Source organism: Homarus americanus, unplaced genomic scaffold (assembly GCF_018991925.1).
Source record: "Homarus americanus isolate GMGI-L3 unplaced genomic scaffold, GMGI_Hamer_2.0 scaffold56241, whole genome shotgun sequence".
Classification (NCBI taxonomy): domain Eukaryota; kingdom Metazoa; phylum Arthropoda; class Malacostraca; order Decapoda; family Nephropidae; genus Homarus; species Homarus americanus.
In genome coordinates this window covers 2680022-2700828 of record NW_024740202.1, presented here as the reverse complement: position 1 = coordinate 2700828, position 20807 = coordinate 2680022, and the positions used below count along the sequence as shown (strand labels likewise).

General features: G+C 36.7%; 1 protein-coding gene across 1 annotated transcript; it reads right to left on the bottom strand.

Moving 5' to 3' along the window:
• Positions 1–10147: 10147 nt before the first annotated feature.
• On the bottom strand, positions 10148–20807 carry LOC121875331 (major facilitator superfamily domain-containing protein 6-like). The gene is made up of 11 exons (XM_042379838.1): positions 20704–20807; positions 19737–19837; positions 17382–17583; positions 16773–16941; positions 15734–15910; positions 14706–14934; positions 14193–14380; positions 13352–13483; positions 12431–12797; positions 11983–12141; positions 10148–10719 (listed from the first exon to the last, which is right to left on the bottom strand). The coding sequence occupies exons 2-11, from the start codon at positions 19819–19821 to the stop codon at positions 10628–10630; spliced, it is 1800 nt and encodes a 599-aa protein (XP_042235772.1). The 5' UTR covers positions 19822–19837; positions 20704–20807; the 3' UTR covers positions 10148–10627.

The following is a 20807-nucleotide window of genomic DNA, read 5'->3' as shown; positions in this document are numbered from 1 at the left end:
AGTACGTAACAGAGATGCGAGTAAGAAAAAGTGACCGACCGACCGAGCGGCGAACGAGCCAATCAGTGGCGAAGAGGATAAAAGTAAAAAGTATATTTTCTCAGATGAATGTGGTTTACTCTAAATTGAGGAATCGCTTTAGTGTACAATCAGTTGAGGCAATACTTCAGATCAGGTATGAGTTATCACTTCAGGGAATTTCACGTCCTCAGAAGATATGCTGAAAAATGTTGCTGCTAAGGGAAGTTTTCAAATTGAAGGAGAAAATAATAGCGATGATAGCTAAGAAATTGTCACACTTAATCTGGAAGCAGAGTAGAGAAGTTTGTTGACCCAGAACCCCAAGGTATAAAGATGTATAACCTCAACTGAGTTACTGTAACACTACTGATTCCTCATAACCCTAACGGTTATACTATTTTTAAAAGTTTTAATGGCCCCCACAGCATGCAGCCATAACCTAATCCCCATTCTTCTTAACACTTAATGCTTTGTTTGAAAGGATACTACATTACTTTTTATTTATGACACTATAAGCTGTTACTGTAGCATGCTGCAACTTACTACATTTTGCTTTCATAGCATTTGGTAGTTTGAATTTTATGTCTTCTAAGCAATTAATTTACTTTAATTTTACATCTTTTGATAATAAATTTGGAGTACCTTAATTTCGGTTATGTCTTATTTCAACATTATTTGTGTAAAAATATTGTGGGAAAATCTGTGGGATTTTATAAATTTTTGTGGGAATTTTGTGGGAAAAATATTGCTCATATGTGGGAAGTGGCAAAGCTGGCTGTGTTGTCAAAGTTAGAGAAACAATTGAGACCCTGCAGTTGTGTGTAAATGAGGCAGAAAGTCAGATCAGCAGCCTGGGACTTGGTCACACATGGCAACAGGGTCTACCATTAGTGAACATATTATGCTTCCAATATCTTCCCAGGCGATAGTACTGTAGTGGATACTCTCCCCTACAATTGCCGATTTGTCATATACCGTCCGCTTACTAGCCAACCAGTGGCGAGTTCCACAGACCGGGCCTCGCTTTCAGACTGCATGGTGATTGGCCAGTTACCGCCTTCACCTCAGCCAATCAGCAGCGCCGCTCACTTCCGACCTGTCTGTCTGATCCGGCAGAATCATATAAATACCCCCAGCCTCGCCGTGAAGGTCATTAGACTCAATGCTCTCAAACAGACAAGACCTCCTCTCAACAAGCTCCTCACCACACAGCAACTCCCGAGCACTGCATTGTACATACCCGGTATAATATATATATATATAGAAAACGCCATTGTGAGTTTTCCTTCTCACCTCCAACCTTAGTGCGAGATCTTCTACATGTACGTATGTATGTATGTGAGCCTAACAAAGAGAAAATAGACAAACACAAAGAGAAATTTGACAACTGGCCACATACACTACGCTACAGTACCTCCTTGTTTGACAGCTGCCTACTACCTGTGATTACTTGATTACTTACACCAAAAAATAACTGCCTTGCTTACTTCATTAATTATTTACAACATTAAATAACTTATTACTTACACCTAAAAAAATAACTGACCTGCTTACTTAATCAATTACCTATTTTTTTTTACCACACCACAAAATAATTTAAACATTTAATTATGGTTATATCATAAAATACAGTAACTTCCTTATCTTCTTTGTTTCTAATTCATTATGGGGTGAAGATTCAGTAAAGTACAACCAAGGAAATTACTAACAAATAGGTTTATATTATGTACATGAAGGCAATTTAAAAGAATCTGACTGTCATTTGTGGTAGATATTAATATTTATGGAGATATGACCCATTACCAATAACAGTGACTGCACAAAGTGGGCAGGGCTTTGAAGTTGAGGAAAATGTTGGGATAAAAACACACAAAAACTGAACCAAACCTCTGAAAACCTGCCCTAACTTCACTAATGTTTAACTTTTTTAAGAGAACCTTTTCAACTATCTGTATAAAATTTTATAGCGTCATATTTTGTTTAGAAAAAAATCTCAGTTAAAACAATAATTCCAGAAGACATCCACAAAGTCTGACAACACAGAATATAAACACCAGAAAAATTCATTCCCCTGCCTCTCCTATGGTGTTTGGAGGCCCTCTCATAGTGTTGGTTTCTATCTTATGTTCCTATATTACTTATAATTTTGTACTTGGCCTTTACTTTGACTTTAAATACTGTACTGTAGCTGTCATGGTGAGAGCAGAACATCTCACGATCCCAGTCACTGTCATCCTGTCAGTCAGTAAAAGCCACATGTGCACTTGATGTCCCACAGCTAATTACTTTATTCAGTCTATCTGGGACATCAAAGAGAGTCTGCCAGCTGTAAAAAAAAAGCACCAGGAGAAACCCCACACAAAGACTCTACTGTACTTGCTGCTTTTGTTTCTAGCTGTACATTGCTAATCTAGAGGGATCCCTATTTCCCTGATAATATTGTCCAAAGCGATCTGCAGGGTACAATATGTTCTTTTTCCACAGCTTCAACAGGTGAGCTATTCCACAGGTCTTGCACTCTATGTAAAAAAGCATTTCTTCTGTTCTCCAAGATGACTGGGCATACATAAATCTATGACCTCTTGTGTAACATCAATACAGAGAAAGTCTGGTGGTTATGTTTCCCATCTTGTTTATGGTTTCAAACATGTGATATCTGTTACCATGATCTGTTTGAAGAGTTGGCAGTTTTGACACCTTTAGCTTACTGTACTTGAGGATACAAGATGCCATATTTCAGGAATACTTTTTGTCATTGAAATTGAGGACCACACTGGAAATGACATACAAACTACTTCATGAAAGTCTTTGTAAAATATCTTTATTAGCAGTCACTACACTACAGGAGCATAGCAAGTGTGCAGGTCTGCCATCTTGCCCAACACCTTGATGATAATTCACCGATATATTGTACTGTTTCACATTAATATACATCTGACTTTCTTGACATATAAATACACAGATAAAGAAGATAAATAAAATACCTTTACAAAATAGTCAGTGGAATATAAGCACACTACTGTACCTGACAATAATAATTGTGTTGGTGAAAGTAATTTGATTACTGCAGCTTTATGATCACCAAGAACACATTAAATAATCACATACAGTCTCTATCATCATCATGATAAGCTAAAACATTAAAGTACATTACAACATTCATAAATAACCTGTTATATAAATAAGACAAAATACACATGTGTGTGTATACACATATTAAAATATATAAACATTACATCATTCCCAATTAATAAAATATACTAAGTCTTGTAAATAAAAAAAATTAATAAACTTGTCATCAAATCACATTCAGAGGAGCCCCATGAGGCTTCCTAGCTGTTTATCGGGTTCAGTGTACTCAATTATTTCAATACAGTATTCATTTATTCTTTAATTTACCGGTACAGTACTTGTAGTTACATAATTTCCTCTACTGTGTGTTCTCTCAATAGTCCTCTGGCACACTTTCAGGACATACTAATGTGCTCTTAAGTTTGTATGGGCGACCTTCCCTCCCTCCAGCCTCCAAGTGAGGAATTTCAAATCTTCATCAACTTTTTCTTCATTGTACATTTCATAAATTCTACCATCACAATGCAGTTTTATTTATCCCTCTTTGTAATGACTGGTTCACCCTGTATGTGTTTCTTGCATCATCCTTACATTACTGTACTCTTCTACCACTGTATCTTACTGCCAACTTTGTATAACACACATGCTTCCTATTTGAATTCCCTTCCCATTAACAAATCTTTTCCATTGATATTAATTTAAAGTGATAATGCCCATTCACATACAATACTGGTGACACTTCCATCCTGTACCATCACCTTATCCTGCCACCTACTCCTGATACAGTATTTGAACAGTATGCGATCACACACAAGCACCTCAAATTTAAGACATGCTAACAACTTTAAAGTGGTTGTACAGTAGCACCTACCTCACAATGTGCACAGCAGTAAGTACTAGGTGTAAGAGGAGATTATTACATATGGGCAAAATTATGATTAATCTGTTATCCAGTGCCAGTTATCACACATTACTGACACTGTACCTATGTTGCAGCCAAGTTTTTATTGAGTGCTTTTGGCTAATTTCACTGACGTCTGAGCACTACAGTTAGGTTTTAACATTCTGATGAAGGAAAAATAATTGTTCTACAGCATGACATAAAACCAATATTATAACAGATGCACTGTCTTAATAATATAATTCATGCTGTCGATAAATTTCCAGCATCTGATATCAAATTATGTAGTGAGGTGCCAATGGCAGACCAAAGAGGTGGTGAGGGAGTATGAAGGTTTCAAGTAAACTATTACAAAAGTCTGCCCATGGTGGTGAAAACTCATGACATAAAGTGGCCACATCACATTTAAAACATGTTGTGAATTAGACCTCATGAAAAATAAAACAAGAATGAAAAATCAAAATGTGTTCAAAGCTGTAAGACCAATACTGTTATTTCCACTGGATGGTGATTGAAGCAAAGCTAATAGAGTATTTAATGGAGACATAACCTGCACCCTAAACAACACTACTATACAACTGTTACCTAAAGTTTACTCTGCCAGGCCATGACTTACAAGCTACACATTAATATACTCTTCAACTTGGATCAACCTACTACCTGTAATACCTAAACTTTATCTTACCAATTAACTTTATATACCCAAAAAAAAAAATCATATGAGAAATGCAATATTTGGTAGACAAAGAACATCAGAAATTTAATTGAGAGAATACTTATTTCTTTATAAACCCTACATAAAAAAATGCCACTAAACACATTGCAATAAAAATCTCTAAATGTGCTCTTACACATCCTAATTGTGACTGTTATTGAGGTACCAAATATTCACGAAACCAGATTATTATAAGTGTAATTCTATTTGCACTACCTGAGAAGCTACTTACATCTCTATGATAATGAAGGTCGTAAGGTCATACACAAAGAACAGACCAACCACTTGAGTCGAAAGTTGCGAATTCGTATTCAGGGACAAGTTGTTGGAACTTCCAATAACTTGCTTAGACATAAAACCATTGACTCTTCGGGCTTCTACGCCCTTAACTCATGAGACATAAGGCAAGCATGAACTTAGTATGCTTCCCTGTTGGGCGCTGTAAACGCTTCTGCGCTTCACCTTACACAAGGATGTAGGGGGGTGCCCAATAAATGAAGAAAAAAAAATGGCTAGTAAACTGATAAGGAGTGAAACGATAAATTATGAATAACTCTGTCCAATTTCACACGCTAAACCCATTAAATACTTTTAAATGCAATCCCGGCATCAAATCTTACACAATACACAAGCTGATACTGAAAGGAAGCAGGAATCAGTTCGAGGTTTAATCTTAGACGTGGAGTAACACCACATCCATGTGTACACAAAGATTCACCACAACCGTTACTGTCGAAAATTGGAAATAAGAAGATGCTTAAAAATCAGGACATGAGATCCATCGTTGAACAAAGCTAAAATAACTAAAGCGATCCAAGAAGATTCACCGGACATTCTTCCACTTATGAGAAAACAGTTCACTCTTGACTACTTAAAACAGTCTTAACTTATACTTAATTATGAAAATATTATAAGTAGTTATCTTAGTTTTATTGTACTATCGTAAACTGGGTAAAATTACAGTCGTGTAGTCAAGTTTATTCTTCTTTCACGCGGGTTATTATACAATGGTTCCCCACAAAGGTTTAAGGTTCAGTATAATAAAAGTTATAAAATAGCAAGGTTCTACATCAGTGACCTTAATTTCTTATGGGTGATAAAATCTCACCCATGAGACAAGTATTTAAAATTTTTTTTTTTTTTTTAAATGCAGGCAATCATTCACATCTAATTGGCATAATATAATTTAGATCACCAACAAGTAAATTTAACTCATATATAATGGCATTACAGATGGTGGTGGTTGAGGCAGCAGCTGGGTGGATTTTAACCTTACTTTCTAAAATTAAGTTCTTCCCTCATTTTCTTGTTTGCTCCAACATCACCAAAAGGTTACCTACATAACTTGGGAGCTATTGAAATATAGAGATAACTAGTAAGCAAAAGAAATACAGTAAATACTTCAAATAAGTTATGATGTGTCGTGTTGAGAGCATAGTAACATAATGGCTACTGGTCCACAAGGTACCTGTGCCACACTGAACTACTAGTGAGCTGCTGGCCTCCATGATTGTGCTAATCCATCCATGTTCATTATAAAACTTAGCTGAGCAATAGAAAATATGCAATAAATCCTTGTAATTTTTTATTAATTGGGGTTGAGACAGTCCAGCCCCTAGTAAATAATAAAAAGTTAACCAAATTTGCCTGATGGAAGAGCAACTAACCAATGTGTAGTCTCTACAGTATGTAAAGATAAGATAATGATATACATAAATAGATTTTACAACAGTACGCTAGGTGCATTTTTTACTTAAATGCTTGGCCAAAAGTCGTGCAGCAGTCATTTATTTCACAGCACACCTAGGAAAACACTCAACCATCAGATGTTGATAACTATAACAATGTACTTTTCCAACACCACAAGTTTCTCCAATCTCACACACTTCTTCAAATAGGAAGCCTCACTTTCTTTGATCCTTAAATTTTCTCAGTTTCACTTTGTCTTTAACATTGTCAAAATAAGTCCTCTTCTTCAGTCCCTATTCCTGCTGAAATAAATAGTGGAAGGTTTCTTGCTAGAACCATACACACAGACACAACCACTATCAGAAGTCATTGTTAATGTACTTACTGTCTTCAAGACATAAATATAGTGAATGGAACAAAGACAACATGAGGACAACCTATTGACAGAACAAGTGCACACAGGGGGCAGGGAATGTGGAGATGTGAATGTGATGCTCCTAGACAGGTCACTGCTTGGGGTCAACCAGAGGGTGAGGTAGGCAGTCACCCCACACTGCATTGCTCATTAGGAAGCCACCGATTGGGCCAACATTATCTCATATCAAGTGTTTTAAGATTATAGACTTTTCATGATAAAAAAAAATATTTGTCAGATGGCCCAGCCCCAAAACATAAAAAATAAGCTGAAGTCTGAACACTGAAGCATGAAATATCAAGGGTTTACTGTAGACATATTTCTTAAGATGCCTTACAATGATAACATGGTCTGTGGGATCAAGTTTGTGTGTGATTTTATCATACACGCAGCCCTAAATAATGTATGAACATCTCTTAAACCCTCATATTTGTTTGAACATTTATGAATTATTAACAACCAAGTCATACATTTGTGGGGATCATTGTACATGACTCGAGCATTAAACAACTTGTATTCACATTAACAAAAGTGAAAATAAAAATACATATCTATGAAAGTATGATATGAGTACAATACATCCAGCACGATACAACAGTGAGTGATTGTATGAGTCACTGGTGTGTAGGAGTGAGAGGCATGAAGGTGATAACAACTTCAGTACAAGATCGGATGAGTGATAAAGGTATTGTATATCAGGGGATGACAGTACACACCAGAGACACTTTCCATGAGTGATGTAGTCATGATAAAATCTACGATTGACGGTGGGTAGAGAAGAGACATACATTACAATATTATTATTCATCCAACAATGTTGTTCGGTGAGAAGAGTCGATTACACCTGTATAATGTTGACTGATATGGTTGATATTTGTGTATATATTTAAAAAAATAATGGATATATTTACACAGTTTGGTATTTATATCTTTTAAATTGTGCTTCTGATTCACTTGGCAACACATCAATCTCAAATAAAATATCTTAAAGGGTACAATATTGTGGCTTCTGTTCCCGGCAGATAATTAAAAAAGTTCTTATAACTTTCTGAAACATGACGTATTAATCCCAAAATTCATTTTATGGCTGTAACAAGACTGGAGGGACCTGTATCACTCAGTCAGCCAAAGTCTATGGTGCAAGAACCCAGAGTTCCCAGCAACAGCAGCTGAAGAGAATATTTATATTATTGCCCCATAACCTGTGGCAGCTTATGCAGTATACCTCTGGTCCCCCCACCCCACCCCCCAAAAAAAAAAAATAATATATAAATATATATATATATATATATATAGACAGTATATATATTTCTAGATTATAAATCAGGAAACTTGGGTAAAATGTTATATCGTCTAGTCTTACATAAAAGAGTAGCTTTCACTTAAACTCATGATGAAGTCTCATACAAATTATAAAAACAAGACTAACAGATTGTCTGTGAACTTATTTTGTGGGAGAAAATTTATGAATCATGAATTACCAGTCAGACATGCTTCAGCAATACTAACACTGTAGTAAAGAACAAGTTTATCCTCTGAGGCCTACCATGTTTCACATGCTGCTGTTTGTATCAGTAAAAGCTTACTAAGTGGAATTTAAACCTGGTAAGAATAAGCTCAAGTTATGAGTTTGCTCATTGATCAAAATGACAAAGTAGTTTTGAGTCCAGCAAAAGCTTACTGCATGTTTCTAAACTAAAGATCAGAATAAAGTTCTGTGAATTTCTAAACTACAGGGATGAAAAGGCATTTACTGTCATAAAGCTTAAAGGCACTTCTACCTTGAGTACATTATGAAGCACTGTAAGATTTAATAACCACTTCTTGAATGTCTTTAAACTACAGTATATCATGTGTAACCGAGACCCAGATAAATGTAACCATTCTAGTGACAAGGTTTTCATAAAATTTGGAATATGAATAAAATTGCCTTAAACATGTGAAAAACTGCAGAAAAAGGAGCATAAAACCTCCTTGGTAGCCCTGGTGTGCCCATTACTGTCTTGTACATACAGGGTGATCATAAAATACCTGTGTACCTGTAATAAATAATAATACAGTACAGTGAACCCTCCCCATCTTGGACTAACTGGGAGAAAGGGCAGAGTGAAAAGGCCAATTTTCTGAGTAGGCCAGAGTCCAACATAAGTCTAAGATCTGACGGCAATAAAGTCTGAAATAGGAGGATGAGTGCAAGTCCGACTTAGGTTCGAGAATCTAAGGACAATAGTCCAAGATGGAAGGAAAAGTCTGTGTCAAGTACCTTAAGAAGTTTCAATATAGAGAACAATTCATAAGTACAATCGCTGTAAGTTTTCATAGGAAGCTGCCAAGAATATTCACCAGCTGATCACGTGGACACAGCGGCCATATCATGTGTTCTGACTCAGTTACAGTAAGCATATTACTAATCAAAAATTATATATAAATAAAGGAAATAATTAGTTAAACATATAGAAATAATTAAAAAAATTAAGATAACCACTAAATAAAACTGACCTTAACGTTATGATGATGCACAATTTCACTGAGACTGATGATGGAAGTGACTTACTTGACCTTGACTACAGATCTATAGCATCTCCATTAAACATCCACATCATCTCCACTACACATCCGTTTCATCTCACACTACACAACCTGGGAGGTCACCCATGCCATGGATGTATAACAGGACTTGGGAACTTTCAAGAATCTTCTAGAACCTTCGGGGAGATACGTAGTTGTCCGAGCTCGCCCGTCGACTTTGGATATTGTCCGAGATGGATGGAAAAGTGTATGACGCCGACTCCCTGTCCAAGAATTATGGGGGTCTGAGTTAACGGAAATTTACTGTACTGTATCTCTGTGGTCATCTACCTTGTTCTACTGATAACATTATAGATATAACAAGGAACACCTATAACTCTTACAGGTGCACAGGAACTTTTCAATCACCCTGTAGTGTACATAACTATAATGAATGAAAGATGGTGAATTAAGGGAGCGTGTGTGCTGGCTCTTGACCCTCGCCTCTCTACACCATAATAAGAGAAGGTTCGCAAGAGTGAAGATAAATCAACTATCCACACAAGGGAAAACCTAACAGTCAACCTTGTCACTTTTAGAAAGGTTGGAATGTATATTATATATTTTTTCATATACTGTACTGTACAGTATATATATATATATATATATATATATATATATATATATATATATATATATATATATATATATATATATATATATATATATATATATATATATATATATATATATATATATATATATATATATATATATATATATATATATATATATATATATATATATATATATATACATTCATACCAATCAGTGAAAAAACAAACAAAATTCTACTGTACATATTGACTGACAAGAAGTGCTTGTCAAAGAGTAGCAATTAAAAAGTTGTAAAAAAAATAAATTAATAGAATAATAACAGTAAAAGACTTGTGTCGGGATAATTATAAATTCCCGACACTTCATAATAAAACTGAGAACGAGTGTTATATTCATAAAAAAAAATGCACAGTAGTTATGTTGACTTTGGAAGCTCATGAAAATAAACGCTCTGCTATGTTGCAGGCACTTGTCATACGGTACATCTTACCTACAGGTATGGCTGAGACACTCTTCAAGTCATGTCTTATATCATGAAAACCCTTTTGTTTAACCCTTAACCAGTTGTTAAGGATTCCATACTTCACCCTTACACAAAAAATAAGACAGCAAGGAACATGAAACAGCCACTGATAATTGCTGACAACCCTACAGCTAACTTCTGCTGACGATGGTTGCTGTTTATGGGTTAAAAATCTTCTTCTGCATCAGCATCATTAGCTGTGACTGGCCTCATGCTGTCACTAGGAGGCATGTAGCCGACAGGAGACGAGCTGCCACCTAAGAGACACACAAAACCATCAATTAACTCAACAAGAAAGGTTAAATATACTGTAACTATTAACCTTACAACAAACAAATTTATTTCTATGAATTAATTGACAAATGTCTTTTAAAATACAACTGGCAACTCCAAGTCTGCCACAAGTCAGTAGTCAGGGGAATGTATGACACTAATGGTAAGGGGAGTTAGATCAAACAATGGAAGAAATAAAGAAGATGTGAAGATTAGGCACCCCAACTTATTTCACCTGATGATAAAATATCATAATCAAACCAAACCTCACCCCTAGGTAGTATAAGGGTTCCATCATGCTTACGTCTCCTTCTGCTCCTTCCTTTAAGCATCTTCAGTCTCACAAAAATCTCACCGAGCTGTCAGTCATCACAGTTTCCACATGTCCTCACCATCCCAACAGACTTCCACAAGACTCTACAGTACACCACACATGTTTATTCTTCACCAAGTAATTTTTCTTTTCCTTTAGTACCGACGCATTTCATTTCTAATGCATAATTAGTCTCTATAGAACGGTATTTGCATTTTGGTAGAGATAGTTTCAAACTCCAACAGAAGGGTGGACAAGACATGCCACTGAAGAGGTTCTTCACACAGTCAACAATTTCTAACCATTCAAAAGGACCAACCAGACATCCCTAGTACCTAAAGTCATTTACAATTAGAAGTTCTTCCTCAAAGACGCTACAGCATTTAACCGAGATTATCCATCACTTTCAAATTTCAAAACTTTTTTCTTAACTTTATCAACATACTCTTCAGAAGTAATTAATTTAAATGCTCTTTAATTTACAAAGCACATTATCCGATGATCTCATATACATCATCGTCATAATCCACCTAACATAGAAGTAACAACTACTGAACCATCCTGCCCCTTACTACAGTACTCTGTCTTATCTAAATACAGTACAGTTTATACCATGTACAAGTACCAAAATGTCAGTCCATGAGTTCAATCATTGCTGTCATTTGCCCTTACAACAGTGAGTATTCCCAACAATCTATTTTCTACTTGCTTTCTTGAATTCTATTTTCACTTTGGAAACAACTCATATGTGTGTGTGTGTGTGTGTGTGTGTGTGTGTGTGTGTGTGTGTGTGTGTAGTGGTGAGGGGTCACTGCACACATCTACTGGGATTGATTTTACAGTATAAGCAACAGAGTACACCAACTAGGATGGACCACATATGTTTAGAAGTACACATCTAGTTAGGTACATAGTGGGGAGTAGAGATACATACCTGCTGGTGTGGACTGTGGCCTGAAGGTGCTAAGAAGGATCTGAAGAACCACATGAAGAACAGTGCAGATCAAATTAAATATTCCAGTGTAGAGGAAAGTCTTTGATCCACCTACAGAAAAGTACAGTGAGCCCCCAACAAAGCCACCTGTAGCAATACCTGCAAAATAAATGGAAAACTTTATTAAGAGTTCAAAATTGCATATACTGTACAGTACCCTTAACTGGCGGCTTAGGATTCCCTACTCCACCCCCACATGTGTACAAAAGGAACTCAAGGAACATGAAACCTCCACTAATGTGAGCTACCATCCCTACAGCTAACTCCCACAAATGATGACCACCATTTAAGTGTTAAGGTTCATTACATAATTAGTGACAAATATACACATTTATGGTTCATCTGAAACTTCTCAAAATGTGCAAAATCTTAGATAATAAATTCTTACCAATGCCTTCAAATGCAGCCCCAACGATCCCCTGCATTGTCGCCTCCGTTCCACTGGGGGCAACATGACTAGCATAAGACGTCATAGTGGCATAGAAAATTCCAAACGTAAATCCATTGAGGAGTTCGACGGGGAGGAAGAGCCAGGGGTTGGCCAGAGTGTAGTAGAGGATGAACCTGATGCCGAAGACTGCGATGACGAGAGACATGGCGTGCACGTGACCCAGCTTCTTGATGAACCACCCGGAGAGGAAGAAGAACGGCAGCTCCCCCCCAAAGCACTGGACACCCATAATTAGACCTTGTAGTAACTTAAGAGCGCCAAAGTGACAGTCCCACTTGAAGGCAATATCCTCGACCAACAGCAACTGTCAATAAACACATAAACAAACACAAACTTGTAGTCTCAACATCAAGTGCACATTTATCCTACCATGTCTAACATCTCTGTTCAATCTTTAATTTCAATTTCCTTACCATATGTGAAGCTTGTTAATCCTTTTTGTTATATCAATTGTATAAGTACTTGATTCTATATTACTTCTCAATAATCCTTTGAATGACCAGTTACCCCTTATTTATTTCACTCTAATTGATGATTTGTCATTACAAGTTGAAGTTATGCACGATGTCAAACAACATTAAAGGGTTCACCTGAAAATAACCCACCCTAATTCTACCTGAGGGGTTGGGATAGGTTAGGTTAGGGTAGGTTAAGTTAGGGTAGGTTAGGTTAGGGTAGACTAAGTTAGGTTAGGTTAGGTTAGGTTAAGTTAGGTTAGGTTAGGGTAGGTTAAGTTAGGGTAGGTTAGATAAGGTAAGTACAGTATTAGAGTGGTTAATCTTCAGGTGAAATAAGCTGGGGTGTCTAATCTTCAGGTGATCCACATCAAATCATATGAAACACTGTACTGTAGTATACCTGAAAAGTCCAGAGTATGCCAGTAGATATACCGACAACAATACAACACAGGATGAAGAGCACTATGCGAGGTTCACAGATGAGACGAGCCACTGACCCAGCCGTCCCTGTCCGCCGCTCACTACCTTCCACCTGTTCAAACACAAATACTTTACACCCACATTATCTTAACATACTGATTCTGGAATAATTAAAACAATGTAAAAAGGGAAATAATAGCATTGCAAATTGTACTGTACTTTAATAACCTGCAATTACAATTTATGATGTTATATAGTTATGAGTTTTTCACCATTTTTCTGATGATATACTGTACAATGCTTATTATCATCAATATTATTATTATTAGTAGTAGTAGTAGCGCTATATTATTATTTTTATTCCTGCAATTAAATTCTGAGTATACAGTACCAATTTAATACCACTTCTATGTTAAACTAAGGCTGTGTGGAGAAAGCTGTTCTTCAATTACTCATGAAAATTTCTCAATACTCATCATATGTATTTTTAGAAAATTCTATGGTCCTAAAATATTATGTCAAACTATAACAAACACTAAACCTGTTGACAGTCTTGCTAAGGTCTTTCTGTAGTGTGTGTGTGTGTGTGTGTGTGTGTGTGTGTGTGTGGCAAATTAGACATTACTCTATGTACAGTATTTTGTTTATACTGTTTAAACAGCTGAGGAGGTTCATGCTATGTAAAGTTAGCATATTTATTGGAAAACCATCTGTAGTCAGGGCACACACACACACACACATAGAATCTTTACACATTTCCTCCAGATTGTAAAAATAATTTGGGTGTTTCATAATTGTTACTGAGGATTAATTCTCCTTACCTCCAGACGAGTAGCTGCCAGGAGATCGAGGAAGAGGATGGCAAGACTCAGAACAAAGGCTGGGGTGTAATCCTTCTCCGGCCTCCCAAGTGATGCGTAGTCGATTAAACCTCCGGCAACGACCACCAATAACCCCCAGCCCACGGATCCAAACAGACGCTGTTCACCATATTTGTTCCCCTCAGCTCCTAAAGGAAGAGAAAGAAACAGTTTTTATATGTTCATGTAAAGAGAAAATAAACAGTTTTCCTATCCACATGAAGGGAAAGAAGTAATTTTTCTATCCATGGAAACGAAAAGTAAATGGTTTCCTCTCCACAGTTTTTTTATTGCAACACCTACTGTCCAGCAGGGCAGCATGTGAAGGATTTCCTCCAAATGTCGCTCACATCCTCCAGTCTCTCTCACTGCCCCAAAAATGTCCACTTTTACTATACATAAACAACAAAGCTTATTTCATTAAAAAATATATATTTATCCTTTAGATTGTATCCTGATAAAATGACAACTTACCAAGAAGCTTGAAGCATATCGTGTCTGACATGACCACTGTGATGGCCAGGCCACACCAAGCAACAATGAAACACACAAGATAAATCCAAAATTGGTGATAGGAGAGTAGCTCATCGTAGGTGCTGGGTGGGATGGTGAGTGGAGCCCCGAGATAGTTCATGAAACTGCCATCATCACACAACAAGGAGCAGTTGACGGTGCTCAGGGCAGGGCATGTGGGTTCAATCACCTAAAAAGAATGAATACAGGTATTTTTTTGAGATCATCATTAGCCTTAAATATAAAAACAACACACATTCCTCATTTATGGGTTTCGTAGTGAAAGTGCAACACACACTAACTGTAACTAGTAAATGGCATGAATACAACCTGCTCCTCTTCCTTGATTTTCTTAATCCTCACAATCCTGAATCTAATGAAAAATACATGTTCTTAAAATATACAAGTCTTACTGATCTTTGCTTTCCCAGATCCACACTATTGGGAGTAAAACTAGACCTCTAAAGACTCTTACCCACCTGGACCACACACTACACATAACTCCTCTCTTATATCTTGCCAAACAAAGCAATGTATCTTTTATATGAGACTATCTGCCTCATCCCAGTCCCATGGAGGGAATCAACACAGAAAATAGCCATGTGTTCTTGTCATAAGTCAAAGCACTTTATATCTACACAAAGAGAGAAGTGGGGAGATTACCTACAATGAAAGAAAGTATGGAGGTTGAGGTCTGTCAAAACAACATCTGGTCCACCATTGTCAAACAGGTCAAAGACACAACCTAAAATCCTCAAGCAGTAGTCCTCTTACTACACCAACTGGGACCACTTAGTCTACTACTTATGTACACTTGCTTAAATAACTTGAGCCATTAGTTAGGTCTTGTCTCAATAATCGTATTTGTGTATATATCTTTACCGGACGACCTTTCCTGTTCTTTCTAAACTACCGAAATGAAATTACATGAAAGATCCAAAAAAAAAGTGCATATGATTGTAATCAGTAACATGTGGAGCCAACTTTACCTCTTTGCCAGCAGCTGTAACGTTTGAGATGGGGAAGTAGGTACAACGATCTCCTCGGTCATTATCAAACAAGTTGGTGGATGCGGTGAAGTTAAACTCGGAATTCTGACACGACGAAGACACATTCCAGGCATCACAGATCTTGCCTGTGTCCTCCTCATCTGTACCACATCTAACCTGGGAACATATTTTGAAACTATAAATACAGGTTTCATCATCGAGTATCATCGTGCGTGGCTTTCCAGTATTAAATGAAGGATGGGATAAATGGATTGTCAACACGAGGAACTCCTTAACGTGCGAGTCTATGACCACCTTCACGCTGATCTCTGTTTTGTGTTATCATGGCTCCTTCTTGTACTCAACCCTTGTTCACTATATATAACCTCACTACATGCAGGAAAAACAGAGTTGTTCTTTATGACTGATAACATAATTTATCTCAGTTTACTCTTATGGTTGTGATAATGCTTTTGAAAATTAGATACAGTACTGTAGATGGATAGATATTCTGTAAAATTGTCAAACAAGTTTATGATCAGTTCAGCATGTACAGTACAGTATGGTATACGGGTAACGCATGCATTGTATAAGGTTCAGCATGCATATAGATAACACAGATCCAGTATACAGTGTACTGTACATAGGCCTTGTAGGTATTTTATAAATAGATAAAATGTGAATCATATCATTCATAGCATTTAGGAAATTTACAGTTGAGAATAACAAGAAAATTACTGTAGAGGTTCAGTACAGGAACACATTTCTGAGTTACTACAGGGTAATTATTTTATTCAAGAACCCTAAATGATTACTATATAATACAGTGTACTGTACTGCAATGCATGGAGTTCTTTTAATTCAAACACGAAACAAAAAATGACGAGATCATACACTGAAACAAGAAAGAGCCACTGCTTATTTTTTGAGAAATTGTGAATTTATGTGATGTTACAGTATTAGCATAACACAGTGGGAGTCTCCCTATAAACAGTACAAGCTGTATGGCACAAAATTATTAACACTTAAATGTACAAACCTGACAGTTTACAGTATAATTATCCACAATACTGTTAAGGAAATCATTGTGGCCACATTTGTCTTGGGAAATGCAGTATGAGAAGAAGGTGGAGGAACCATTGCAGTCAAGTCTGGCATGAGCTAATTCATTGTTTGGCTTCTGGGGGACAGCTGGAGTGAAGTAGATGCTGTAAGACAAAACCAAACCAGGTCTTAGAATATTAAAGTGTTAAGAAAGAGAACATTAGTGGTGAGGGTACTCTAGCATTCTTCACACAGGGAAGATCAGCTAAAACTCTAAACATCCAACTATTACTGGTTATATTCACCCTAAATCAAGATCTATTTTCATGGTTTTGAATTACGTATGAAAGTTGAGGTGCAGACAACAACCTGAACCACAAGTGTCATCAGAAACTAGAGGCAAGACCGGCGAGGAAGTGAGAGAGTATAGAGACCATTGCCCCTCCCCCAAACTTATTTCACCTCAGCATTAACCACTCTAACGCTAACCAAACTCACCCGAACCTAACCTAACCTAACCCCCAGGAAGCCTTAGGATGGTTCATATTCAGGTAAAGGAAGCTAGATTATCTAATATTCAGGTAACTTCATCTCTCTAACCTACCTGAAGAATCCAAGAGCACATATTACAATGGCAGACAAAAACATGCCACGGTGAATTCGAAGCCAATCAGAGATCGCTCCTGATGCTGTCTTCATGATGAGTCCAATGAAGGGCAGGATAGTGTATATTATGCCGATACCAGCGTCGGAGAACCCCTGTTGTCGAGCGTACACCGGCAGGAAGGGGAGTATAGGAGCAGTGCCTAGAGGGGGGGGGGGGATGTAGTAGTAATTAATGTTAATGTAGGTGGTATACAAACAAAATAACAATGACTGTATTTCACATTTGATGCTTTTCATTGCATACCAGACAGAGTACAGGTGAGGACATGATAGCAAACAATATAAAATGAAACGAAAATAAAGAAAAAATTAAGAAAATAGAAATAAAACACAATAAAGCAGAGCGTCTAAAAATAAAAATAATGCACTCTTATTGATTTTTGTGGTGATCGCATAAATACCTCTATTACAACAGTATCTCTTTCCTCACTCGTTGCTCTTATCATAGAAACTTTCATGCGACCACCACCAAAACCTGTAAGACAACGTATATACAATTTTCTAGACACCCTGTATTGTTAAGGTATGACATGTGAAAGAGAAGGCAATGTGAAGGAAGCTCTTTGAGACACCCTGTAGCCATTACTTGATGAGAAATAGTTGTAAAGTGAAGAATAAATTGAGTAAAGAAGAGAAAAGAATTATATGGTAGAAAACAGAGATGAACTAAGTATAATTCCTGATAAATGACAAAAAAAAATTAATAACAACCATCTGACCTAAATGTGAAAAAATCCGAAAAGTTGAGACATGAATTGAGGAGCTCCGATTGACAGTGACGAATCAACCAATGGCGCCCAAATCAGATTCTTGTTTCAACAGGAAGCCCGACTCTTTCTCTACCCATTGGTTGATTTGTCACTATCAATCGGAGTGCCTCAATTATGATTAAAAAATAATCATAAAGGAATCTTACTGAAATATAGATACAGGTACATTCTTTATTCTCTCTCCTCACCCCAGTAGAGACACATATTCCCTGAGTAGAAATAGATATCTGGGAAAATTAAAAACATAAGAAAAAAAGAACAATGGACAAAGACACTAAAACTTTCTATACAGTGATCCCTCGGTTAACGAGCGCCTCGATTAACGAGATTTCGGTTAACGATTTACCTTCCATAAGATTCTTAACTTCGGTTAATGAGCAATCACCTCGATTAACGAGTTTTTTACGAGCCGCCCTCAACATGTTTTCGCTTGCATTTGGCGGTTCACCAGCTGTAGTATTAGTCCGCCAATACAGTAATCGATTTTAGGGCTTAAATTCCTTACTATTTTAGTAAATATCAAGAATTTTATACTATTCAATAATTTTAAAAAATTAATATTAACTTTTTTAGTCATTTTAACAATTATTGAACATAAGTGAAGGTAAAGAAACTAGTTTCTGGCTCGTCATCCAGCCCGTTAACACACCAAACAGGCGTCAGTCTCTCTCTCTTTTCAGTGGAGGTAACATCTTGCTTGAGACTCTCTTCAATTAAACGCTTTTTTTCTGTGTTTGCAAGCAAATTATTGGTCATTTTGAAATTTATTTTACATATTGACAATATATAATGCAGTGCAGTGTTGATTTAAAGAAAATAATCTTGAATTACACCAAGATAACTAAAATTTTATGGGTGAAATGGTGCCATGGGGCGACTTCTCTTCCACCCCAATGCCTTCCCTTCTCCTCCACCCCTATTCTAATTCCCATCATCATCATCATCCAGGAGCCTTCTACATACACACCTCAAAGTAAGTGTACTTTTCTACCTTTTTTGTTGAATTTAGGCAATTTTCGGTGAGCTGGAACCAATTATCCAAAAACCCATTGAAACAATGGTTTCGGTTTACGAGTTTTTCGGTTAACGAGCAACCTGCTGGAACGGATTGTGCTCGTTAACCAAGGGACCACTGTACTGTATTCACAATAAGGACCGTCATTACCCCTTGAAGGTTTAATATGTACCAAACCACGATAAGATAGTGACCTCCTCCCCCTTCCCCTCCATACAAGTATAAAAGGAACTGCTCTCCCAAGATGAACCAGATCTAAACCTTACTTATTCACTGGTCTTCTCCCAGCACCACAAGCTACAAGTGTCCCAGCTCTACTACTGACAACTTAACTCCTCCAGAATCACAATACAATCCTGTATAGGTAACAGGTTTGTCTTGTATAACACACTGTTATATGGCACAAAAGATGATGATGGTGATAAAAGAATGTTGACAGAATAGTAAGACAATAATATATGCTAATACAGGTACTTGTATATAAAACAATTAATAGTAAGATACATACCTGCAAAAAGTAAAAAATAGTGAGCCTTTATAGGCAGTAATTTCATGTTGATCTTCATCTTGCTCCAACACTGGTGCCAAGGCATGCAACCAACAAACTTCCTGGAAATTTAAGTTCAGTATTGAGACAGCTTGACTAACCATATAAAGTACAGTATTAATACTGTACAAGCCATTATGAATAGTTATTCCTCTTTTTACATAATTCCATAATAATGTAATGTACAGTACTGTATACTGTAAATAAGTAATAATAACATCAATATACAGTATGGCAGCACATCCCAAGACAGAAATTTGCCAACAGCCAATTTCTTATAGTATATAGTGGGTTAAAGGGGCACCTTAGGTTCTTATTACACAATCTTAGTTCTTGTTATATTTTGCTGAACTCTTGAACTTTCAAAATAATATTTAACCCCATCACTACAATACCTCACTTTTAATATTTTATTTGGATAACACCAGATGATTTTATTCAGAACAGAGACTCCACATACAGACAGGGTTAATAAGCTACTTCACTACTGGGCACCACTTTTAATAATTCACTTGGCAAAACCAGATGAGTCAATGAATAAAATGCAGATAAGGTTAGGGAGCAAAGAAATTATTTTAACAACCTCATATGAAGTAGACTACAAGAACCAACCAACTCACACCAAAAAACACCCTGAGATTTTCACTCTATATACTGGGTTAAATTGGTTCATATGATCTGCATCTTAACTAGTTTTCAACCTCAAAAGTTTGATTAATTATTCTATCTATTAATGGATTGCAGGAGGACTAAAATACATGATGGGGTGTAAGATAAGCCTAACGTGTGCTTGAACCTCCCCAAACACCGGTGCCCCAGCCTCCACCACCTGGCTGTGTTGCATCATTCACTACACTACAAAAACCTAAATATAAACATTTTCAAAACAGATAAAATCCTTGCAAACAAAATAGTAATCAACACTAACTTAGTAAGAAGAGAAGGGAGCTGGTTGCATCAGTGAGTTAATGAGAGATACACGGTTATGAAATAGTTGGTTCATTAAGCCTCCTTCAATGTTGTGGCGACTGA

Excerpts from the sequence above, each read along its gene's own strand:
- LOC121875331 (XM_042379838.1), bottom strand. The coding sequence starts at position 19,821 with ATGCCTTGGCACCAGTGTTGGAGCAAGATGAAGATCAACATGAAATTA. Across the intron at positions 16,942-17,381 it reads TGTGCTCTTGGATTCTTCAG|CATCTACTTCACTCCAGCTG; the intron begins GTAGGTTAGAGA and ends TTTGTCTTACAG. Across the intron at positions 10,720-11,982 it reads GCCACAGTCCACACCAGCAG|GTGGCAGCTCGTCTCCTGTC; the intron begins GTATGTATCTCT and ends TGTGTCTCTTAG.